Raw genomic sequence first — 26,903 nt, forward strand, 5'->3', positions numbered from 1 at the left:
GATCTGGTTGGTTTTAAATTTGTTCTTATATTGCCTTTGCAAATAGACTCTTTTAGTTATACTCTTCAAACAACAGCAGCAAAAAAATGAAAAATAAAAAAAAATATATTGGATTAGAAACCCAAGTTAAATTTATCTAAGGTGTTCTGTCACTTTAAATTGGCTTTTATCAGTGTGCCCCTGCTTATAAACCCTAAAGAAGCACATTTTCTGCCCTGAGCCCTTGATTTTCTGCTTCAGTACCACGGACAGCTCCTCATAAACACAAAATTGCAAGAAAAAGAATGCTTGCATTCATCTAGGGGTCCTCCCACCCTTTTATCACAAAAACATTTTACATGGCAGCTTTTTTAATTTGGAGAAGGGTTAGAGGAATAAAAAATATAATTTCTTTCTTTTTTTATCATATTCGTTCATGCAAGACAGAGATGTTACTCATCCAGATATAATTTAGAAAAAAAAAAAAACTCCATCTATCTGCTCTGTCCTGGCTCATTTACATTCAGGGTCAGGGGGTTGCATGGAGCATGAATCGTGCAGAAAACAGTCAAATTCCCCTAACACAGTGCCAGTCCATCACAGGACTAAAAGACTGACAGGACCCCACAAGCTCTGCCTGCTGTTGGCTGACAGTTACCAACCACTGAGCCAGTGTGCCACCAACAACTTTAATAAACTCATTTAAATTCCACCGTCTGACAGCTTCAGTCTGAAAAATGTCAGTGCAGACAACATATTGGACAAAGTCAGTATTGCAGGAAACTCTGTTTGTTTCTGCATGATTTATGGATCTGCACAAATGCGGAAGATGTATTGTAGACAGTGTTTTAAAAGCATTTAGAGAAGAAAAAAACACGTCACCTTGGTTCACCCTGCGTTCCTGGCTAATGGAATGCTTTTTGTCAACATGTATTTATATCTTATTTATTACATTGCCTTATAAAAGTCAATTTTTAGCAGCTTAAACATCACCCTCTTGTTTGCTTGCACACACACCTACACACAGAGCAAATTTTATAATGTCTTCATATGCTGTGAAGGGGAGAAACGGTATATACACCTCCATAATCTCTTGCTGGTGAGGAAAATAACATTGTTCTAGACTTATTGAAGGGTATTGTTGTGAATTCTTGTTTTTAGTTGTGATCAGACATTTTTATGGGGATTTTTAACCGTAAACGGTCAAAAACAAGCGTTGGAATGCACGACAAGCCATCAATCTAAAGGTCAGAGATAAAACAAAAGTGTAAATTTTGTTTATCCCATGGTGGTACGTTAGAAAGTGATAAACGTAGTCCAGCATTCGCTGCAATGAACCTGCTGAGACAACATGCTGGATGATGTCAGTTTCTGACGAAACGTGTTAATGGAAAAGCTAATGAGTTGTAATGACTTTTCAGCTCTTATCTGTGAAAGTAAATATGGAAGCTTCCATGTGGTGACACAGCCACTCTCAACTGAGAAGAGCTTGACGTTCATCAAGTTACTTTTTAAGGACTGACTGAAAAAAAAAAAATCTTATTTTTATTCTGCTTTATACAGTCATGAAACTAGATTTTATAAATATAACAGCTTTATATCACAACTGTCACTTGTATGTGCATTCACATCTGGTGAATATCTCCAGCATTGAGCAGGATACGTCTTGGACCACAAAGGATGGAAAACTCACATCTCAGGGTAATTTAGAGAAACTAGTTAACCTAACAGTCATGTTTTTGGACTCTGGGAGGAAGCCGTAGTACCCGGAGATAACGCATGCATGCACAGGGAGAACATGCAAATTTCTTACAAAAAGACTCCAGGTCGGGATTTGAACTTAAGATCTTCTTGCACCACTCATTTCCTTTCCATTTAATAATTATGCAGGATTTGTGTTGGCTCATATAAAATCCCAAAATAAAGGTGTTTGTGGTAATAATGTAGCAAAATGTAAGTACATTTGAAGGGTTTTTAATAAAAGAGCTTGCCTTATTGCGTTCTTAATCTAGTTGTTGCTACAAGATTGGATTAGGACCTCTGCTACTGCTTGAACAGGACATTTTACTCTCTTGTCTCCTTTTTAGGGTCCCGTCTTCGCCAGGAAGACTCCCCTCCTCGAATCATTGAACACCCTTCTGACCTTATCGTATCGAAAGGCGAGCCAGCCACCCTCAACTGCAAAGCAGAAGGCCGTCCCACTCCCACGGTGGAATGGTACAAAGACGGGGAGCGTGTTGAGACGGACCGCGAGAATCCCCGTTCCCATCGAATGCTGCTGCCCAGCGGGTCACTCTTCTTCCTGCGCATCGTTCACGGACGACGCAGCAAACCAGATGACGGCAACTATGTGTGCATCGCCCGCAACTATTTGGGAGAGGCCGTGAGTAGGAATGCTTCCCTGGAGGTGGCATGTAAGTTTGATATTCCGTTGTCTTCCTCTGGTCGAAACGGTTCTTTCAGGTGTCCGAGTTGTATTGTGGAGGAATGGTAGAGTGAAGTGACCTTTTATGGGGTGTATGAAAATGTGAAATTGTGTAAATGTTGGATTGAGAAAAGGTAGACTTCCGGTTAAATTAAGCATAACACTTTGGGGCAGTTGTGCTACAGGATCCATCGAAGGTGTCATCTATCATAATCCACGCAGCTTCACCTTCTCGACTGAACCTACCAGCGCGCCCGCTGTGTGTGTGTGTGTGCTCAATGCGTGAGAATGTGTGTGAATCTGTTTTTCAGGCTGCTAGCGAGACCTGTTTGGATGACCTGTTTGAGTAATGTATGGGCAAAGCTGTGAACCGCTCCGGGGAGGAACAAAGACGGGGGCAGGATTTTAACCCAGCTAACTCCCTTTCACTGTTTAGAGTTGGAAGGATGCAGCCAGCTCCCAGCCAGATCGCTCCCTGTGTGGGAGAATGGCGCTCAGGGCGATTCACATTTCCATTATGTGCTAAACTGAGCTGATTTCTTGCCATGAACAAGATGCACACATTCACACACGCTCGGACGCACACACCGATATACATGCATGCACACAATAAAAACAAATAATGTCTGTTTCCTGCTCTCTGTTCTCACAGCTTGGGAATTGCAGGCCAAAAGCATATTGGTTTGGTTTTAAATTCACAGAAACGTTGTCTCGTCTTTGTATTCACATCTTTATCACAGAACAAATATGACTAAGAAGTAGTCTGATGATTTGACTACGGTTTAAAATATCTTTTAGTTCTCTTTGTGAATATTGACGTAACTGACACTGACATATTCACGATCTTACTGAATATGTAAGATAAGAGATAAAAACAATTAACCCAACTGTAATTAAGATGCATCAACCAAGTTCTTTGTGTGCACCTCTTCACTTGGAGTAAGACTTGGTCTTATTTCTGTCTTTGTCTTCGTATCAAATCAAATTCTGTAAATTCAAATGGGAATTGTAAAGCTAGTTCTGATTTGGCTGGGAAGCTATTTTATCTCCAGGCTTTATAAATAATACATGCACTTCTAGTGGGTTTCCCCAACCTTGAATGCAGACAGATTTGTTCTCAATTTATATTTTGTTTTAATTCAGTGTGAGATCATCCTATTGCAGTAAAATATTCGTTATTTTAGGCTTTTTGCTAAACTTCACCAGGATTGCCACTAAATTTGTCTACAGTACATTGCGGGGTTTGATTCTTCCACAGATTATGGTCTCGTGAAGTTACCAGGAGAGCCACCCTCTCTGCATCCCTCCCCCCTCTCTCTCTCTCTTTCTCTCTCTCACTTTAATCAATTTAAACTGCACTCCATATCACATTTACTGTGCATCTTGAGCCGTCCTATCGCATTTGAGGGTTGTGAATAATTTTCCCACTCTCGTAAAGAAGCCACAGACCCAAAACTGTCGTTACAGTTTCAAAAGGGAAAATGTTATGGCAGCTTCACTGATTCCCCCGACTGAATAGAGGCTGAATTTGCTAACACAATGACTGTGTCAGAGTGATTTTGTGGGGATTTGCTGGATCTCTGTGAAGACAGAAAAGCTCATTTGTATGTTGTCACTCAAATTAGCATATGTAATTCTTTTTTTTTCCTTCAGATTAATTGTTTGACGGGAGGGTTGACGTCTTCAACAGCAATACATCTAAAAGGAGATATGAGGTGTTTGAAACCTACATGAACTAAAAGTAGATGTAAAATAGAGCTTTAATGTTTGCCTGTGGGCATCTCTCTATCTGGTACGTTGAAAAGCTGAAATGATGTGAGTCTAGGATGATGTAGTACCGCATGCAGGACCCCTGAAGCCATTCATTGGCTTTCATCCGGCCAGATATATGTTCATAGAACCATTCTGGAGAGTGAGGAGATTCTGAGGGATCAATGATTGCTCATGGAAAGTCAAATCTTACACGCTCTGCATTCTTTAGCTGCTTGGAGTCACCACAGTAGCTGGACGTGATCTTATCTGTTCCAGTGATGCAGCAGTTGCAGATTTTATATAGCAGACTGAAGCTTTGACCTGCAGAAACTGATTTTAGTTTCTCAAGTTCTATAAATAGCAACGAGAGCCTTTATTCTCTACTTTGTCATTTGTTTGTCATATTGGCGTTAGATTTGACATCACAGTATGGGTGTGTGAGAAAGAGAGCAGTTGGTGTTACACAGCTCTGCAGCTTAGCACGATCACACTTAAAACAAAATTAAAACAAAATCTAAGTGATTCAAGAGTTAAAACTGGAAGCTGTTTTCATCATCTACTAGCTACTAGAACTGGTATAGGAAGCATTGCTAAATGCATGTATGTTCCCTGCATACCCTAAAGCAGTAGTGCTTATTTTTTCCATAAAGGCCAAAATTATCAGGTTGAAAAATGCAAACATTTTAACTTATTATTATTACAAATTAAACATAAACTAAACCCATAAAATTTAAAGAAATTAAAAACACAATCAAATTTTTGTTGAAAAGTGATTTTTGTAAATCATTGATGATTTTGTAAAGCGTAAGTGGGCTTTGCAAGAATTAATTGCATTGCTAAAAGAGATGCACAATGTCCAAAATGTTTTTAATCTGTAGTTTTCTATTTTAATCTGTAGTTTTCTATTTTAATCTGTAGTATTCCATTTTCTTTACATAGATTTGTATTCATTTTATTTTTTGTCTATACTCAACAAGAATATGTTACAGGTCACTCGTTCAAAATGCTTGTTGTATTCCAACAAGTTTCCTCAAGGCTGCTTTAGTGTAAACCTTATTGGATTAAATTGAAATGAAAACAAAAATGTATATATTTTCCATTTAAAACATGTTTTAATTTCTTTTTTTTAATATATAATATATACATTATACAAATAGGTAGTTTTTTTCGCCCTTGCAGCTTCTTTTTGTTCAAATACTGCAGAACCATGTCAGCCTTTTGTTTTCTTTGTGTGGTGCAGAATATCATACTTACAGAGATACAGAATCTTCTGACATCTCCAGGGGCGGCAGGTTCTTGCCGCTCTTCCTGCGGCCAAAGTGGGATGGGAGCATGCAGGCAGAAGAAAGTGCTGTGGGGATGAGAGATGTGTTTCTTTAAGAGTACACACACATCTGCAAATTTTCTAATGGGCTGTGGCAATGCGTCTCGACCAGTGGTTCAGAAAATGTAGCAAAACCAGAGGGGTGCTGCTCCCGTGGGCGCGTTTCTGCTGTACAAGCTCAATTTTGGTGGCTTGTCATGCATTTTGTGAGCCTCAGTCTGACTGAAAAATTTGACAAGGCATTATTCACTCCATCTGATGCAAAACACTTCAGCTGTTTAAGATGGCAGCGGAGCTTAAAATATGTAAATTATGCAGAACATGCCAGATAAATCTACAGCTGCCGTCTTGGCAAAACAAATAACATACCTCAGAACATTTGTTTTCCTATTAATTAACTGCTCCTTACAGAGATTTCCATTCATACTCGATTGCTAGTAGAGCCAATTACAAAGACTCCACATCATTAAAAAAAAAAAAAAAAAAAAACATTTATAAATACATTTGATTATATTGTATGTTTTGGTTTTTATGGTATGAAAACCGATTGGAAAGCTGTTGTGTCTTGCAAAAGTATTTGAACGTTTAAATGTTTTTGTCACTTTGCAGCCACAAAAATCAATGTATTTTAATTGGATTTTACATGATAGACCAACACAAAATAATGATATGTCATTTGCACATTTTTTCACAAGTAAAATTGTGAATTTGAAGTAATTGTATTCTTTGGGTCAATCGGTCGTACAGAAACCTTTGGCTACAAACAAACCAAATTACAGCTGCAAGTCTTTTGGGGCTAAACTGTGTTCATTCTATTGTGCATCGTAGCTCAGTACAAGGAATTTGCTTTAATAAACCATTTCAGTGCTTGTTTAGGTGTCACTTTATAGAATTGGGCTCAAGCCTCTTACATGTAAGAAAACATGCGTCTTACATGGTTTCTTACAGGATTGCCCTGTGCTTAGTCTTACCCATCTTTCTCACCATTCTCACCAGATTTCCTGTCCCTATTACAGCATTAAGCTGCTATTTGATGATGGGCTCCAAAAAGTGTTGGTCCTGTCTGACCTGAGCACCTTCCTCATGTTTCCCCCTACACGGCTTAATTCAAACTGTAAACAGAAATTTCTTGTGGTTTTCTTTTAACAATGGCTTTCGTATTGCCACACTTACCCACATTCCATATCAGTTGGTGCATTGTTGTCATGTCAACAGACTCTCCCACCTGAGCTGTGGATCTCTGCAGCTGCTACAGCTTTACTATGGCTTCTTTAGCTTAGTTGACTCTGTGAGGCATTCAGATTTTACAATATCGTTTTATTACGCAACCCTGCTTTAAACTTTAGGCCTAATCTATCTTGTTTATTTCATAACATGTAAATAAAAGTGGGTGTGACCTGACAAATCTGAAAAAAAAAAAAAATATATATATATATGGAATATATTTTACATTCAGTCAGCACAATTTGTTTCCTAGTCTCCTACATATTTGATCCAGTCTTGTTGCTTCTGCCTTTTTTTTTCTTTTCTTTTTTGTAGATTGCTAGTTATGCTTAGTCACCAAGGGACAACATCAACATATTTTTTTATTCTCTCTCCATGGTTATTTAATCTCTATTAAATCTTTTAGTGTGCTGCAGTGGTAGAATGATGGATTTGCAGTGGAAGTGTATCACATAGCTAGCACCAGACTGAAAATGAATGCAAAGACCCTTCTGTGACCTCTTTCTTTTATTATGGAAATAAATGCAACAAAATGAGCCCACCACGCAGAAGAAAATTTGATCTCGACGCCAACTGGCAAATATTTACCATCAAAAAAGCTCTGAATCTGAAGTATTTTCACCTCTCCTGAAATTCGATTTCCTGAGCAGTCACGTTGGCTGCATATTCAACGCAAATGATAACATCGACCATTTCACGGCGAAATGAGGCCGTGGCTGTTCACGATCTGAAGGTCTCGTAGTTTACCGCAATAAACTACACTCTTGTTTGGTGTTCTGCGGCGTGTCGTGTCACTTGATCCTCCAACTCTAGATTTTGACAACCAGAAGTCACTTGTCTGTGAGTGCGCTGGCTGTCCACAGTTGCAGCATTTTACAACCGAGCCAAGTCAGAAACTGCAGCTGAGCTCTGCATTCTGAGCAACATTAGGAAAGAAACTGTAGAACTTCGAGGCCACCAGTGGACTGGCACTAATCATCACGGCGAGTGGCTGTTGATGGAATTAGAACAGCTCCCTTTAAGTCTTAAGAAGAGACAGTAAGAAATAAACAGTGATGTGTTGAAGGGAGCTGTAGGCAGAGGAGAGGCTAATGTAAGGGTGTTTATTAGCACAGTGCTCAAGAAGATGGGACCCATTCTGCTTGACTGTGCCAAAAGTCACTCAGCCACATAGCTAATAATCAATCTCTCTATTGTGTTGTGGTGCAAGACGTAATGGATGCTTATGTTATATTTCATCACAGCTCAGAAATATATCTTGCTTTGAAGGTTATAGTGTTGGGTTGTTGGTGTTACACTGTAATAATAATAATGTTGTGATCTATGCAGTGAGTAAAATGTGAACTGTTGTTTTTTGTTTTGTTTGTTTTTTGTTGTTGTTGCCAAGTGATGTTGACACAGCTTTTAAAAAGGAACGTTCTGTAGTTCCAGAGTTGTAGTATGTTATTTTAAGGAAGCATCAATGCCAGTGCAGTTGTATCTTGATTTTCCAATGTGAACCACACCTAAGATTGATGGGGAAGTAAAAAAAAAAAAAAAAAACAGGGCAAGATTTCAGACTGCCTTTCTATTTAAACTGAGCAAGCCTGAATATTTTTAGGTAATATTTGAAAGAACATCATGTAATGGAGGTGAACGGGAAAGCAGAGGGTTGGAGAACCGGTTGTGCTGGAATGAGGTTCTTTAACTGCTGGATGTTAAGACAAGCAAATCTTTGCTTTTTACGTTACGAGCCTCTTTACCCTCATTATTTATATTTGTGCCAGTTAATCTATCAAACTCAGTCACACTTTGTGTGTATGAATATTTAAAAGATTTATTCTCTAAACATTGTTATTTTTTTAACCTCACCAGTTCACCTACAATTTAACCTCTGCTTGTGTTATGTCTATTAGCTTGTAATTGAGTCTTCTGCATGGATGGGCATTTCTCTGGGTCACTGGCGCTATAGAGTATACAGCATACATTATAGCCAGTTGGTTTGATTCGAGAGGTGAAAGTTTTTCTGCCTTCTTCAGGCATGAAATTATCTCATTTCACAAAGCACATCTCAAGGATTAGATTGTTAATCCATATTTATACTTTAGCATCGACATAAACTACAACTATCTGATTATTAGTCATCTGCTTTTGTTTGACTATCCAAGCATACAAGTGTAATTTCTTTGGTAGGGCTTTTGCTTTTAAATCGGGTTTAATATTGTGATCGTAAATATGTTTTCTTTTTTATTACTACGTGTGCTGGATTTTAAGCATTGAGTTTGAAACCATGTATCTATGTGTGACATTTCAAATAGGAAATGTATTTGAGTTGGTCTGTTGTGTCGACAGAGTTGTCAAATTTACAAATGCAGATTTTTTTGTCAGCCTGGTTGGTCACACTGGATTACAAAAGCGTTGTTTGAAGAATCCTCTAACACTTTTAAATAGTTTGTAATGCAGCATTTTAGGTACTTCGTAAACAAAATAAAAGAAACAGGGCAGACAAGATACAAATGATTATTAAGCCCTGATAATTCTGCAACTAGCCCACCATTAGCTGGTAAAAATGCAAAAGATGGCATCTGCTTTGGAGATTCCCAAAGCTACAGTAAGAGGACATTTTTCCTTTGATTTTGACTGAATTAGATTTTTCCTTGATTGAAACCTGAGACTGAAAAACTCTGCACTGAACAGAAATTATTTTGAGATTTAGGACAATTGTAAATAGAGGGGAGCATTTACAGTGCTTTTGTTTTTAACTGTGTTAACCAGTCAGGCCAAGACTCACATATTCAGAGGTGACTGTTAAAAATGAAAAGGTTTGGGTTTAGTTTTGAAACCATCTTCCATGTAACATCCTCTGACAAGCTTCATTAAACCTGTACTATTTGTCCTAACCTTATCTGATCTTTCTCTTTGAGGTACAGTGTAGATTTTTGTTTATTATTCATTAGTTATGATGCACATGTCTATGAAGGTGAAGAGCTCAATAGCGTCATTTATTATTGAATCAACAAAACACGATATATAAATGAATTCAGGAAGCACGAGCACTCGTATCTGCATCTAGTTGGAAAGAGAGCGAGTGTCATTTCAGATGAGGTACAAAGAATTACAGTACATTAATTCATTTTAATTTAACTACTTTTAGCAGCTATGTAAAAACTCTGAATAAAGAAGGATGATGAAAAACAAGAACTTCAAGTAGAAGCCCTGAAGAATTAGCTCGAAGTGTGCACTAATGTACCCATGAGTTTGCTGTTTATTATTAAATCATATAGCTTTGGGTGCTCAGCTCTGCCAGCCCTGTTCTCGGTTTCTGCTGTTGACAGTGCAGTTAGGAAGGCCAACTCCCGAACTCATACGATTAGACAGCTAAGGAAAAGCTTAAACAGCCTACGGCCTTCATCTACATAGAACTGAACTTCTTAGTAGTCAAGTGGCTTTTAGCACTTTTTAAGATTTACACAAAGTTGAGCAAATATAGTTTAAAAAAAGAAGAGCTTGTAACCTGCAACACGATGCATGGTGATGATATTGTAACATACTGTTTGACCAATCTTGCTCAGTTTAGACTCATCATAGGCCCTTAGTCTTTTCCTAATAGATCTAATTCCTGATTTTAGCTCTTGTTTTTTTTTTTATAATTTGCAAATTCATACAGCACTAAATGTTTGATGCATCCCTTAGACTGGGAAGTTAAAGAAGCCTGCTGTTTTCTTCATTTTGTCAGAGTCCACTCAAAGTTGGCCAGGGTATGGAAGCATGACGAACTAGTGCATTTTGTTCCCCTTTTTTCTGCTGAAGACAGTGAGATAAGGGGCTAGCATCTGGTGCTAACTGGACCGTGCTCTCTCCTTGGAGGTCTGTGCATTTTTAGCTTCGGTAAGTTAGCTAAGGGCTAACATCTGGTGTTAATTGGACCATGCAAACACCTTTAAGAGCTCTGGTGCACTTTCTTACAGTTGGTTGGAAGAAGCATATGCCTGGCGTGAAGGAGCACACTAACATGATTTACTCTGTTGAAGGCTGTTTTAGCTGTTAAAATTGGTTTTGATTATTTTTAAGAGGCAGCAGCATGATTTCAGGATCCCAGGGTGGTTTTACACACATATCTACAACCACTCCCATTACTTTTTTATGTGACAGGTGTTTTATTACAATGTAGACATGGATCAATATGAGATTGTAATGGTATGATGAAAAAAGAGTAAAAAAATACCACAGTTCCACTGGATCGGGGTACAAATTGGTAAGAAAAATGTATTACATGATCTAATAGCTCTTACTTGAAACAGCTTGCAACTGATGTTACCTTAACGAGAGTGATACATTACCTCTTTAGTATCCAGACTTTGTTTATTCAAAGTAGATTTATATTAGTCACCAAGCAGCACAACAAAACAAAACAAAACAAAAAGTCAGAAAATGGGTCATTTCAGTATTTTTTTTGCAACTTATGTAAGAGATCTTCAACTATACTAGAAGAAAATATCAGAGTGAGGAAAAGTGATCATATTGTCCTTCAACACCCTAAGCCTATAGCAACATGATTACAGATATAGCTTGGAGTAGCCAAGCCTCATAGAATGAGGCTGTCAGTACAAAATTCTTACTGTATAAAAACCTTGAACAGAAAATACACTGTGTACCAATATCACAGTATTTACATAAAACTATCAGATGAAATATTAATAATTTTTTTTTGAAGCAAAATAGTTTTGGCAGCCCAGAGTAACTTTATGTTTAACATATTAAAACAATTCCAGTCATTCAAGAATTACACATACCTTATTAAGCTATTTTAATTTAGATTTTAAGGTATTTTATTGTACTGTAAAAAATGCCTAATTTACCAAGTTATTCAATTGTGACAAAAAAATGTGGTTAATTGTTTTGTTTTTTCTTTACATTTCAGGGTTGAATACTACAATTTTTAAATTGAAATTAACTGATCTAGGTCCTCCACGTTAGATTAGCTAAATATATTACTTTGTATTCTTTTGTATTTTATTCCATTTCTATTAAAAGCGCAGCTGTAAATGCATAAACACTAAAATTCAGAGCAAAAAACCCATGGCTGAAAAAGGATTTTATGATACTGAGGCTGGCAGCAATGTGCTCTTCATTAGCTTTTAAGAAAATGTTTGCGTTCAAATATTGACAAGCCCAAAGAACAGGAAGTCTTTATGTGGATTACCTCTATCCATTACCCATCACAAAAGTGGTAGCTAGAAATTCCCCAAAGACTCTCAATTTTCCCCAGAGGAAAAATGATTCGATGAAAGGATTCCCCAGATCGGTGGCTGGACGGTGTGGCCAGTATTGGATGTCAATAACCAATTACTTGAAGGGAAAGCGGCTGATGTCGGACATGCTCTGCTAACAATAATATCCAGATACATTTTTTAGCTTTTTAAAATAAAATAACACAATTTTCTATTTCATAAATAAAGGTCTACTGTGCAAATACGTCTAAATAAGCTCCACAAATTGTCTTCCATGTATCTTTGTCATGTTCATGAATAATTCAGATATGACTGTACCTTTTCTTATCTATATATTTTTATTATCATTACACACACCTGTTAAAAAGATTTTTTTTCACATATTTTGTGAAAAAAATTGCGAAATCATTTAAGAACTTTTTTAACCTTTAACATGACTTTAAACTGAACAATTAAAAAAAAAAGACTTATTATTGGAAAAAAAAACTGTGAAACAATAGAGTGGTTACCTAAGCTAATACATTTTTAAGCACTCTTTTATTAGAGCTCCCAGTCCATTTTTGTAGGGCTTTATCATCATGGCCAATCTTGACATGATGAGACTTGCTGGCTCTCATTTACAAAACCACTCCAGATCTTTTAGATTGTGGTCTTTCGTGGACAGCCCTCTTCAGATCAACCCACAGATTTTCAACCAGATCCAGGTCTCTGCTCTAACTGGGACATTCCAAAACTGTTGCCTTCCTTTTATTAATTTTAATACGTGTTTTGGATTGTTGTGCTGAAAGATGAAATTCTCCATCTTGAGTTTCCTAGAAGGCTGAAGAGTTTGTGCCAGCAATGGTTGATATTTTAAACCTTTTAGAAGTCCTTTCACTTTGGCCAAGTGTGCTGTTAACTTTCAGCTGAAGAAACATTTCAGCTGAGCTTAAATGTTTTACTTTGCAAATGAAAAAAGCTTCCATGTCACCCTACCATATAGCCTGGGCATATGAGAAATACAGGGCATTGTTGTGACATGATACGCAGCCAGTACTTGTAAGCACTTGATCACCCTCTTCATTATGCTTCTAGCTATAGCTAAAGTCTTGGAACATTGACTTATATATTTTGACAATAAGAGCCCCATGGCTTTTGCTCTAAGATGAAAACATGTCAAAAAAAGTTTTCTAAAATAGCTGAACCTTAATCAGATGCAACTAGAATTATGTGTACCGACTGCAATTTAACGTGTTTGAATGTGGTGGTTGGTTCTGAATACATAGATATGAGTAACCTTGTTTTTAAAGTTTAGTTTAAAAAAAAAAAAAGAAATCTCCACATAAGATTTCCATTTGTTTTCTAGTGCAGCTGAACATGTTTAGGTCACATTAAAAGTGGAAAAATGTTTGAAATGTGTCTGTCTAATCTTTTTATATCCCAAAAATTGCCATTGAAAATGTGAGCTCAGACCTCCACTCTATTCACTCTAGATAATTGAAAAACATGTATATTTATTTGTAAATATGATCGTAGTTTGCAAAGCACATGGGAAGTGAAGAGTCTTTTTGTAGTGAAGTGTAAAATTCAGTCAATGCTTCTAAATGTAGCAGACTATATGTTAACGGTCATACTGGTTCCGGCTGTTCATATACACCCATCATGGCATACGACTGAGGACACCTGTTAAAGTGAAGGATTTCTCTATACTGAACACTGTATGCCAGATGGAGAGTCTTCAGCAAACCGCTCAGGAAACTGCAGCTGCCAGCTTCAGATTTCTCACCTCAAAGAAAAAAGAATATTTAACTGTCAAAGTTAAATTGAAGTTTATCACTTAAGTGGCTTGCCAGAGAAAATCTGTATTAGATGTCCTTTGTAAACACTTTATTATTGTGCATAACCTGCATCTGTTTGTTTGAGCTATCTTTCTTTTATATACAGAAAGCAGCTCTGTGTTTTGTGCAGATTGATAGATTGTGTTTGGCAAGGAGTAGGCCACAAAATTTATTTTCAATATGACAGATTGCAGAATTATTCATTACCTACCTCTCTGTTTTTCAAAGTAAGTATATTGGACACCATACATAGTACAATATCGGCTATAATTTAATGCAGTCATGTTCCAACATCTACATTTGAAATATGGCTTTACATCTTTTTTTAGATGACTTGGCACTGGCTTAAGCAACTCTATTAGCAAATCTCAAATAAGGCATTCACATTTCCTCATAGATATAGTTGTAACTTATTAATCCTGTCATTCGTGTGAGCTGTGTTTAGATGTCGCCTACAGTCTTCACTGTAAATATGAATCATTGATATAACATATAGTTATGAAAAAAAGTGAACAGGAAGTTTACCGTTTAAACAAAATGTTCAATGAGATTAGACTCACAGTTTTGGTGATTTTTTTTTTTTTTTAACATGACCAGTTTTGTTGCCTAAGTTCATCGAAAATGTTTGATTTTCTGAGATAATGATCACAGTGCTGAGAAATGTTCAATAGAGTTGCAATATGGGTTGTGGCAACACTATTCCAAAAGCCTTAAAATGTCAAGTTAGTAATTTTCTGTGTTTCTGGTTTATTGTATTGTTGTAAAACCAAATGTAATGCAAGTTTCAACCCTCCGACTTTACAAAATATTCTTAAGAAATAAAAGTTGGCCATTGCAATGAACTGACAAGTTCATTGCAGTTCATTGCCGTACTCCATAAAAGAGTACGGCTTGACAGAAGTTTGAACAAGCCAAATGCCTTGTCAGAAAATGTTCTATGGTCAGACATTACAAGATCGAACTTCCTGGCTACAATGACTGGAATAATATTTGCATGAGCCAAGGTAAAGCTTTCAAACCAAAGAGCATTGTATCAACTGCAAAACATGGCGTTTGTAGTATAATGCTGTTGTCTGTATTGGTGCAATTCAAAAGATGAATGGAATGTTGAAGAAGGGTGACTATCCTTAAATTCTGCAACTTCCCCTTATCTCAACAACTAGATCAGCGGTGCCCAAGTCCAGAGCTGGACAGATATCATCCTGGAACTTTTAAATGTAATCCTTTACAATACACCTAAATCAAATAGCTGAAATACCTCACCATGTAGCTCTGCAGAAGCCTAGCAATGTACCATTAATTTAATTCAGGCGTGTTAGGGAAGGGATGTTAGATGATTAAACTCGGATGATGTGCATCTCACCAAAATCCAGTTGTCTGTCACTTTTAAATTATTCCCTTGCATAAAACATGGTTTTAGTTTGAGGGAATCTTCAGATATATATGTATAAAAAAAAGTTTGAATAAAACTTGAGATATCTTCCCATTCATAGTAAAGTCACTTCGGTATTTCCAATTATTTCACTTGTCTGGGATTCGTGATGAGAGTGAGAAACATCTTCAACTAGCCACAGGGACTTTGTAGATAGTTCATTATTCATGCAGTCTACCCACCAATTCTCCCAATCTAGGCCAAATCGCTGCAATAACAGCTAAGTGACTGCTAAGACTTCCGTTTGTCCATTCATTCATCTCCATCACACAAGTCCTCCCAGGAATCCTCGACCACTCTTAGCTATTCTTTGATTCATAAAAAAGTGCGGAGTGACCGTTACGGGGCAGCATGAGAGTGTCATCAGGCTTCCTCGGCACACACCTGAGTGGATAAAAAGGACCGAGAATATCCGGAAGTCTGATTTATTCATGAAATCCCCTGCACCTCCATACCTATGCACTTAAGCATCTGTTTCCTAATGCCTTTTACCTGGGATGGGTTATTTAATAAATAAATGCTCACCACAAGACAACGTAGGGCTATCTGTCCGGTCACTGCCTACTACATCCTGATGTGTGCCAGTTTGTTGTTCACAGATGTAAAGGCAGCACTCTTCCCATTTTGACTCATGTAAAGTAAGAAATGCCTGCTGTCGCTGCATGATGGCCAACTTCAGAGTGTAAGTGGCCTGTGTTAGGCATTTCTTGCATTTCTTACAACAGCATCTATGTTCGTCATTTTCTGTAGCATACATTTTATTTTTTGCATAAGTCTATTGAGTTTGTTTGTTTTTTTATGCCTTTTGTGGCATCATATTTTTCAACATACCACTTATACTCTATATTCTCATAATTTTACACTGTCTAGCTTTGTCCAATAAATATTTATTTTTTTATGTCAATGGCCATTATACCTTGTTGATATATCCATTTTATTTGTATTGGTGACCTTTTTATAGCGTTTACAATTGTAATTAGTTTCTCAGGTGTTAGATTACAGTGGCACTTCCTGGATTATGGATTTTTACTTTATCATTCAGAGCATACTGTAAAGAGTGCTAAATCCCCACGTCAGCAAGAAAATCCTCGTACATAAAAGTGATTGTGAACCCTTGTCATGAGCTACAGTGACCAAAGGAGCTTAATTTCACAGACAATTTATGATAAGTCACTTTAAAATGACTTATCAAAGTCATGTAATTACAAAGTGTGTAATTGTACTTTTGGTTGAAGTTAAGATTTTTATTCAAAAACCTAGTGAGCAAACAGTTTTATTCCTCCCTACCTTTTAGACACCTGCATCCTTCCTTTTTTAACAGTGAACATACAGAGCTTCATGACCGTCCGTCCGCCCATCCATCCGTCCATGATGAAAAGAAAGAGTGCCTTGCCAATGTATTAATACCTCTTAAACTATTTAATTTAAATAAAAACCTGAAAAGTGAATTCAAGCCCTCTCATTATGATTAGAGCTGCAAGACTTTTAGGGTATGTCTCTATTAGCTCTGTGCATCTTGGGGGGTACAATGTTTGTCTGTCCCCATTTGCAGAATGGATGGAGGACATGTGTGAACACCTGTGAATTATTGATACTGAGTAGATTAGATCTGCAGTACAACATTCCAACAAATGACGTGGTTCGATTGAAACCATTTCATTTTAACTATTTCTGTAGTTTTAGGGTTGTGGTCCTGCTGAAAGGTGAACCTACAAACCAATCCTAAGCTTTCTGTTTCTTTCTGTATTACCCTGTATTTAGCTTCATCTATTTTGCCTTCAACGCTGACCATTTTCTTCTGCTGAAAAGAAGCATCACTGCAACATGATGGTGCCACTGTCATGTTTCATAGTGTGGATGGTGAGTCCGGGGTACTAGTTCATTCCTTCTACCCCTGCATACAAACAACCAATGTTTTACTTTTAAGCTAAAAAGTCTAATTTTGGTCTGTTCAGTGCATCTTTTTCCAAATGTTTGGTGTGTCTGCTACATTGCTTCTAGCAGACTTGCAGAGGAGACTTCTGGTGGCAATTTAGTAATCTTGTCGCTTGTCCAGAGAAATCAGGTTTGTGTAGTTTACTGTCAAAATATTGTCCCACCACAGCTGTGGATCTATGCAGCTCCTCCACCTCAGGTAGATTTCTCTGGTTTATACTCTGTCATTGTAGCTGGACATCCATGTTGTCACAGTTGTACCATGCTGTTTTGATAATAATGCAATGTATTGAATGGTGTTCCTTTAGATGTTTAAAGTCTAGGAAATTGTTTCTTTTTTACTTAACTCTATTTGAACCTTCTCTACAACTTTATGCCTAACCTGATTGCTGTGTCTTTTGGTCTTCATGATGCGGTTTGTTCATCCTTTAAGACCCTTTGAGGCCTTCACAGAACAGCTTAATTTATACTAAGGTTAAATTACAGACACATCAACACATTCTTAGGGGAATTAGAGTAAAGAGGGGTTAAAATAAATGCACACAGCAATTTTTGGGTTATTTTGTAAAGCATTTGGAAGTCTTTCTATTTGTTTTAGAACTTTATAATTGTGCACTGTTTTGTCTATCACAAAAATATATTTTAAAAAAGTTGAGGTGTATCGATGTTGTTACAAAGCACAGCAGTATTTCTGGACACATTAAGAGAGCACTAGATTCTAGAAACACAGTTCTGTTTTGCTGCATGATACTTGACTAGTCTGACATAGTGTATAGATACCTGGTCCCTTACAGAATCAGCTGTCTTAGAATGACACATTTCCTGATAGCCTGAATGCTAATAATACTTCAATATTCTGATTTTACCATTACATGATCACTAGACACTATCAACACTAAGACCAATAAGTAGACAAAGCAAAGCTTTGCTTTTTTTTTTTATAGAGGAAAGGTGATGATGTGTAAAAAACAAACAAAAAAAAAAAAGGTGGTCCCCTGGTTAGTGGGTTAGCAAGGCCTCATGCTCCAGTGGTTAATGTGCACCAGTCCGTTACTGCAGATGCTGTCCACATGGGGATGGCAACTGAAGAGTGACCAGCCTAGCTCAGTGTTGGAAGGACGGGATGGCATGTTCCAGAACAGATGTTTCCAGCATTTGTGTGTTCGTCGTATGAGCTTTAATCTGGTCAGTGAAGGGCATTAGAGTAGACCAAAAAGCACAGAGTATACCAAAAAGGCTGTATGGGGACCCCAGCTGTCAATAGCCTTGAAAAGCCCCCCCCCCCCCCCCCTTTAAATGTCTCCACCAGAAATTTTAAATTCTCTCCCATATTTGAGGCCCTCTCCAGTTAAATCCATTCCCATAAAAGCAGAAAAATCCAAAGCTGCATAGTTTGTAATTGGCTGAGAATTAGGCCACATGGAGTATTGTTAAAACCTGCAGAGATTATGCATTATGCTTAAATCTTTGGAGATTATGCAATGCAGGGATATTATGCTTCCATTTTCTCTGATTGCCTCTTTGTATTATTTTTCCTGCCTGCACCATGCCAAAACATCCCAGTCCTTTCATCCCCCTTCCCTTTTTTTTAATACTGTACCTCATTCTGTTCTTACTCTCCTCTCAATTCCCGTCTGCTGAGTGTCTCCTCTCCCTCTGTTATTTTCTCCTCTTCTCTCTCTTTGCCACCTCCCTCTCCTTCTCCTCCTCAGAGCCCCCTGGCAGTCTCCCCACAAGTGATGTTCTCCTGGCCAGAAGATTCATGCATATCTCCTGTGTCTCGCTGACGCTAACGCTCGTCGACATTTGCGCAGCATTGTGGGATTCTGCTCTCGGTCATATTTCATGTAATGATGAAAATGATGATGGTGATGAGGATTCAGGGAGTGGTGTTTGTGTGTGAATATGTGTGATGGTGGGGTGGTGCTTCTATTTTTACCCTTGTCTTTCCTTCTATATCAATCATCGCAGTTTGACAAGATGGTAGATAATGGGCTGTCAAAGAAAGTTTAGGGCGAGTTTTCTTTTAGCTTAATTATAGTGTATCTCAAAAATAGTGCACATCCTATTAAAGTGCCATGACAATAATAATTATTTAAAGCTGTTTCTACCTTCATTAGAACCAATGTTCTCCATATTTTGAAAAGAAAGCCAAAAGCTTTACTGAAACAACTTTAATGTATTCGAGATTTGATTTGGTTAACACTTAGCATCAATTATGGAGGATCTAGCATCAATTATATAGCATCTAATGCCTCGTTTCCACTGAACCATATGGTACTACTTTAAATGAAATACTGGAAATGCTGTCCTGAAAAGCAGTTCAGAAAAGCATTTCTACCACCAGTTGGACTCTAACCGAGTTAAACTCAAACATGTTGTGCCATACTGGTGGCAGACAAACGTAACACACTAGTATATCTCAAACTTGTTGCATGTGTTGATATTTTTCTATCCTCCACTTCATGGATTGTGTTGTGTGACTTTAGTAGCTCCACCCTAACTGCTCTCCATCGTACTACAAATTCCTTCTTTTAATTTTTTTTTCCTGTCCAATTCCTTAATCATTCTTAAAAGGAAAGATGGGGACGTGGTTGGATGTACAAAATCAACTTTTTTGAGCTTCATATCATATTATACTGTCATTTCTTCATCAAAAACATACTCAAGTTATTGCTGTGATTCTTTCATGTATATTTAAGAAATCCTTAAATCTCCTGTGGCAACCACTTGAGGTGCCTAAAAGCTTGCTCATATAAAGCGTATATGAGTAAGCTAAAGTCCCTAATTGGAGCTGCAGTCTCCAATCCACAGAGGACCCCTCCTCCTTACCTACCCCACACAGCTCCAACTGACTAGCAACAACAGCAATTAGCAAACAATTAGTGGAACTGTGTTTTGGTTGAGTTTACCATGCACACTACTTCTCAATCTGACGTTCCTGAGAACCATTCTAAACAGCATCACAAAGAAACATCGTTGTGATGGGATGCATAAGGAGGACTGCCACGAAAAGAAGAAGCTTCTTAAAGAGACAGAGTCCCACATTTAAAGAGTCAGATACGGCTTTGAAGTCAAATGTCTTTTAAGTTATTTTTGATATATACAACATTTAATAACACCTGAAGATAACATACTGACTTGATTGTGGTATAATATGGCACTATGTGCCTGGAAAATACATCATCCCTCCCTTTTAGGTATTACTTTCAATAAATGTTTCAATCTGCTACATTTATCCCTAAAAAGTTATAGTTAGCTGCAGGTTAAAATGGTGTATATATTTAAATATATCCATCGGAACCTGTACATTTTTTGTGTGTATATAAACGCCATGTATGTTAAATTCATCAAGATAGCTGACAGTCGCTAGAGTATATTACATGTTTAACGACCAGTGTTGCACGGAGCGAAACAGCTTTGTTTTCGTTATCTGTTTTGAATTTTAAATAACACCTCCTTTCACAGCTTCCTGCTCATGCTGGATGTTTGTTTTTTTTTGTTTTTTTGTTTGCTTGCTTCATGGACAACAGTGTTTACTTGAACTCGCTGTTCCGATGAAGAGACAGGAAGTGAAAATTGTCCCTAATAGAACAGAATTTTTGCAAGTGCACTAACAAGGGGAAATGTGTTCGAAACGAAAACAAAGTAAGAAAGGAGCAGGCAGGATAAACACACTCAGGGAGTAGAAGTGGGGGTTGGGGGTATCATTATTGGATGAGTCTGGGGCATGGCAGACTTTTGGCCCTCCTGCCGTGTCTCTTCCGTGCACATTATACTTGTGTGTGCGTGGATGGATGTGTGTGTGTGTGTGTCTGGCTCTGGTGCACATTTTAGTTGCTTGCCGGTATGCAAAGCTGTGTCAGTGGATATACCATCTATGGAAGAGAGATTTTTTCACAGTCTTCGCTACACCCTAATTAATCTTCTTAAACCTGCTAGGCCTGTCTCCAGCAATCTTACACATCAGAAAAGCCAGCTATGAATCCCACCAGGATTTTCTCCATGGAGGCTGTTGGGGGAAAAAAAAAAATACTCCAGCCTCACAGCTGACAGCTTTCTGTCAGGATGTGCAGAAAAGCTTACTGAAAAGAGACAAACACTGAATCCATCATTTTCTGAGATGGATTCAGACTGGAGGAAGGCAGAACAAGAGTAAGGATGTGGATTTTTATTGTTTAATTGAGAACTCTCCAAATTAGTTTGGCAGTTTCTGATCTGCTGTCCTCTTAATCATTCTTCATTTAGTAGTTTGGATCTTGAGTTTACAAAATTATGATTAACAAAAATGTAGCTCCCTTCTTTTTAGGTCCCGTTTAATCACAGTTTTCTATTGCGAGGAGCTATTGCAAGCAGAAAGTGGAATCCAGCTTACTCGCCCAACTTCATGCAAGTATACTTAGAAACGACTTCTGAAGGTCTGCACAATAGAGAATCCTCTTTTGAATTTCTAGTCTGAACTGAAGATAAGGTTTCAAGGTTTTGGTTGCACTTAAGCAGATTAGTGTGCAACGATTGGTGAATAAGGACTCAGCACCACTGCAAAAATGAAATGTCTAATAGGTTCTTGGCAGTATGATACAGTACCTACTGATTAATATGAGTGTGTGCACTCATGAGGTTGGAAAAAAATTACCCTAATTTTATTTTAAATAGATTAAACTGCATATAAAACAATACTACAGTAAAGGGATTTGTGTTGTAGACTCGCTACATCAAAATGTACTATAATTTTTTTTGACTGTATAATGTGTTACTTAAAATATCACAAACAAACGCAACACTTGCAATCGCCCCATTTTGACAGATCTTATAAAATCAGTTCAATATATGTACTTCTTGCATTCAAAAGATACTTTAGGGTTTTCAACATCAGGTTCTGTTATAATAACTTGAATATGTTTTGTATGTTTTATTTGCATGTTCCCTCCATGCAGTGCAAAGACCAATATGGCTAATAGCTTTCATTAGCCACGTTGGTTCATAAAATTACTATCTGATCTAAATTAATCACTAAGTTGATTAGGTGTAATTCATTATCTGAAATACTTAGACTGATCAAACCTGAATAAATTTCTTAAAACACAGATAGAGATTAATAAATCTTTGTTTTGTTCTGTGCTTTATTCTGATTCTTCTGTTGTGGTCCTTAACTTCCTGAAACATCAGGGGTTCATCGTATTTATAATAACTGAAGATGTCAAGTGTCTTATTTACTTTTGATAGGATAGCAATGTTTTCACCATAGCCTTACTTCAGAAGTTCCTGAATTATCCCTTTAATACTTAATCATATTGGCTTCATTTTATATAAGATATAACAGAGCAATGCAAATCAATACAAAATATGTTATAATGTCATAGATAAATGGGATAATGAATGTGACACACAAATACATTAAATGTATTGTGAATAGCATTTTTTATAATGTTTATTTATGAATTTGGTTCTTCATCTCACCACAATTAAACCTTGTGTCAAATTACCGTTTTAACACTTCTAATTTTGCCCTTGATGTAGTGGATAAAAGACAACAGATGCATTTATCACACTGATTAGAGTTTTTGACAGAGTGCTCAAGCTTGATTAAATAATATCAGAACCAAACGTTTAAGTGCTTTTATGTGTTTTGTGAAAAAAAAAAAAAAGAATCAAATTTGTCAGCCACTCCCAAAATATTCCATGAAGGGAACAGAGAGGTGGTCCTTTTTGGTAGTTTTAACAAAAAGAATTTAGATTTTGAGGTATTCCACCTGCTGAGTACAAAATTAATCAGAAGATCCATCAGCACTACATCGGCTGACACAATATGGTATAAATTACATTAGATATCAATATATTTGGATTTGATGAAATAGAGTAAATTTTGAGTTTCACTTTCTATGTGGCTTAATATGTTCAGGGAGAACTATTATCTGGTTGCCTAAACACAAATCATGAGAAATCACAAAAAATATAAATCTATATCTGAACGAACAAAGAGATTTGTTGGTGCAGAAAAATTCATTGAATTTTCATTAAGGGGTTTAAGTCGCTGACTCCACAAGATATTATATTATTTTCCCTTTAATATTCATTGAGTTTGCCTCTTGGTATCACCATAACCAGTGACAGGTACTGGTCTGATTCTAGTGCAACCGTCCGTGGAAAATGTTTCTCAGCATCAAATATGAACTTTTTTCCCTGTCTCTCGTGCATAATTTATTGAATTAATTCAGTTTTCTAAAATATTTACAATATTAGATTTTTATTTCATCTCAGTTGGGCCCCTTGTGATACATTGTCACCAGAAAATAGAAAACCTTGTAAATATTTAGCTCTCTTCCTAAAACGGATTCACCCACAATCGTTTTCTGACTCAGTGGGACAGAGGAGGGTTATAAATATCTGACATCATTATTTTTGCTTGACTAATCTTGTGTCACTTAAGGATGGGGCTGTTTCAGTTGATTAAACCAAATTAGGTTGTTCCATTTAATCTGCCCTCTTAAAGTGTATAAAAAAATGAAGCAGCTTCATTTTAGTTTTGTCAATACTGTATATCATTAAAATTTAAGGAGGATCTTTTCATCAGACATGGATCATTTGTTCCACCTAACATGAGGACAGAGGTAAAGGAGTATGTGTGGAACTTTTAAAAGAAAAACTAACATAACATTTTACTTCAAATGATAACATTTTGCATAATATCATTTTTCTGTACACGTTTTTCATTCAAATGCAAACTTAATATCCACAAAAACTTTAAATTGTCGGTTGTATGCCTCTTACATGAATGTTGACGCCTCTTGAAATTTTTTCACAGAAGATCAAGTTACAACTACAAATTTGGCTACAAATTGCATTTAAGTGGAACTGTACTATGTGATGAATAAACACAAAGTAGCACTTCATTTTGAAGTGGAATGGAAAATATGTATGATTTTATAATTAGAAATCTCAAAAGTGTGGAGTGCATATGAAATTGAAGCCACCTCGAATGAATGCTTTGTAGAAGCATCTTAGACTCTATGCAGCTCTATTTCTATATACGGACATGCTTGCCGATTCTTGTTTGTAAGATGTGACAGATTCAGTCTGTTTGAATTGAGAGTGTCTGTAAAAATCTTGCCACAGATTTTTGGTTGGATTTAGTTAGATTGATCTAAATCATTCCGATGTTGTTCTGGCTGCATGTTAGAGGTTGTCATTTGAGTAGATGAACTTTAGCCTCATGTATTTTATCCCAGGATTACCCTGTATTTATGTCTATCCATTTTCCCATCAGCTTTGACTAAGATCCTCGCGACATTGCAGGTTGCAGTGTGACATGTGGAAAAGTTTAAGAAAAACATAATGATGTTTTCACACCTGATGGAGCCACTGAAACCTCTGAAAAAGACACGAGCACAACTTCCTTCTTCACAAAATGTAAACAAAACTTCCACTTGTGGTGGTTGTCTTTAACACAGACAAGATTTCTCTCTTGTCTGTGTTAAAAGACCGTGAGCCATTTCTCATGCTAGAGCTAGACATGCGTGTTTGTTTTGATTGTATCAACCCACTTATTTACCTGAAAATGAATTTTCAAGGATTGTAAGCTAAAATCAATAAAAAGCAAAACCGGAATGACGAACATGTACCCCACTCGAAAGTCAGCTGCAGTTGTGTCCCCCACCACCCTGTCTCTGAACAAAAGCATCTCTGAGAAATGAATGTATGAATATTCCTTGATTTCCAAAGCAGCAGTTGGCAGATTTCTGGTCCACCTTTTTTTTTTATTGTATTTCTCTGTCAGACAGTCACAGCATTCCATTTGCATTGACAGTCTCAATCAGCGGATTGACTTTTCTGAGCGCGCATGCAATTATGCACATTCATCCTCACCCTGTGTGACAAATACACCAACAGTTATGATGAACTGACAAGCAATCAGTTAAATGATGTTTTAATTGGAATTTCAGCAAATACTTTCGTAAAACAATTCTGGAACCGTTGTACTTCTTCTGTGTGTGCTCAATTAATCCCTGATTGGCACTAATTGCTTGCTCAAAGTTTATCTCAAATAATGGTGGATATAAAGTAATCTGAGCGTGCTTAGCTGTGTCTTCTTCACTCCTTAATGCCACTTTCCTGCCAAACAAACCAAATATTTAATGACAGAGTCCCTAATTGCTTCCTTTCCATCTTCCCCCTCTCCCTGCTTCTGATTAACAAGGACAGACAGGTGCAGACTGTGCTGAAGTGTGCCCGCATTATAGATTTACATTCACACGCAATGGATTATACAGTGACACCTCTATAGCCTTTCTCAATCAGTAAATCACTATGCGCCAGTCCAGTAGTCACGCTCGGTGTTTTCCAGCCATTAGAACACTCTGGTCTGGCTTCACCCAGGCTATTAGAAGCTGTTAAACAGGCTGCAAAAAAAAAAGAAAAAAAAAAATCTGTGAGCTAATGATGAGAATGCATCTGTGGAATCTGAACTCCACGGTGCCACATTTAGAAGCACTTAATTAATCTTAATGCATTCTGAAATAAGCCAGCCAAACAAATATCTTATCCATAAATTACTTTTCTCTGTTCTGGACCACGTACTGCTACAAAGCACGCCCACGGGAAGCTTTAACTCTCACAAATTAATGTGTGTGTGCGTGTGTGTGTGTGGCATGTGCCTGCGAGCAGAGATGTAGTGAAACACACATCCTCTCCTCAAGAATGGATTTGTGTTTACCACCTAATCAGCTCTTTCAATCAAATGAATTCCTGTTTTGCTTTTTTTTTTTTGATCATTGTTATCCTGCTGTTGAATTTTACTTCCACCGAAATTCCTGCTTTCTTGTCACATGAGGGAGCAGAAAGAGCTGGAGAGCAATTCCAAGGGCTGTCATTCTTATTTTGTGCTGAATATAAGCGGACTTGTTTTTTTTTTTTTTTTCATTCATTCGTTTGTTTGCTTGCATATGTCAGTGCGTGTTTATATGTGTGTGTGTGTGTGTTCAGTGCCCGCTACCATGTTCTTATCACCTTCTCACACACCTGCCTCCCTTGAAGACTAAGCTTCCTCACTCTCGTGCCTCCTCATCAAAGCCAGATCCAGCCACTGTTGTTGCTTCCTTCCTTCCTGCCTTCCTTCCTTCCTTCTTCCTGCATGCCTCCCCAAATCCACCCCCGCCACCCTCTTCTCCCCTCCATCCCCCATCCCTCTCCATCTAGCTGGTTTGGCTCCTGTTCAACAGACACCACTACCCTTGTATCTGCTGTCGGGGCAGTCAGACCTTTTGGGTTTATTGCCGTCCCTGAGAGGAAGATTCATGCAGTTTGGGGCCAATGTGTGTAGCCTATAAAGGTGCCGCAAGGCTTGGAAGACCTACTAGGGATTTGGAAGGTTGATGACTGCTAAAAGGGCAAAACCATAAGTTGCTGGCACTGATGGGAATGTTTTTATGATTTTTTTTATTTTTTAAACAAGTCTGTGTGTGAATCAGATATTTTGACTAAGAAAAAAAAAATGAAATCATATAATTGAGCCAATCATGAAGTAAATGTATCTATGTGGGTGGAAAAAAAAATATTTGTTTTTTTGAACTTTACTTTCCAGGTTTTAAGTTGTAAACAAGCATAACAGTAAAGCTAATTTCATTCATTTGGGAGCAATGGATCAACACAGAACGTGCTTATGCTTTGATCCAAAATTGGGAATCATCTTGGAATTTCTTAATTTTCTGTTGGATTCTAAACTACTTCTCAGAATCTGCTGGTTTCTGAGCTCCTCTGTATAACTAGCTAACTATTTTATTTTATTTTTATTTTTTTTCTGTCGTGT

At 37.3% G+C, this 26,903-nt stretch overlaps 1 protein-coding gene across 1 annotated transcript in view; it reads left to right on the forward strand.

The window, feature by feature from the left end:
• Nucleotides 1–2,066: 2,066 nt before the first annotated feature.
• LOC106940102 (roundabout homolog 2-like) overlaps nt 2,067–26,903 on the forward strand; it is a gene marked incomplete at both ends in the record, with an annotated part of 56,104 nt that continues 31,267 nt past the window's right edge. The window contains one exon of the mRNA XM_015022741.1: nt 2,067–2,393. Coding sequence (XP_014878227.1) covers nt 2,067–2,393 — 327 coding nt within the window. The remainder of the gene's footprint in view (nt 2,394–26,903) is intronic.

The sequence above is a fragment of the Poecilia latipinna genome, unplaced genomic scaffold (assembly GCF_001443285.1).
Source record: "Poecilia latipinna isolate Pla-1442-1.1 unplaced genomic scaffold, P_latipinna-1.0 Scaffold3092, whole genome shotgun sequence".
NCBI lineage: Eukaryota > Metazoa > Chordata > Actinopteri > Cyprinodontiformes > Poeciliidae > Poecilia > Poecilia latipinna.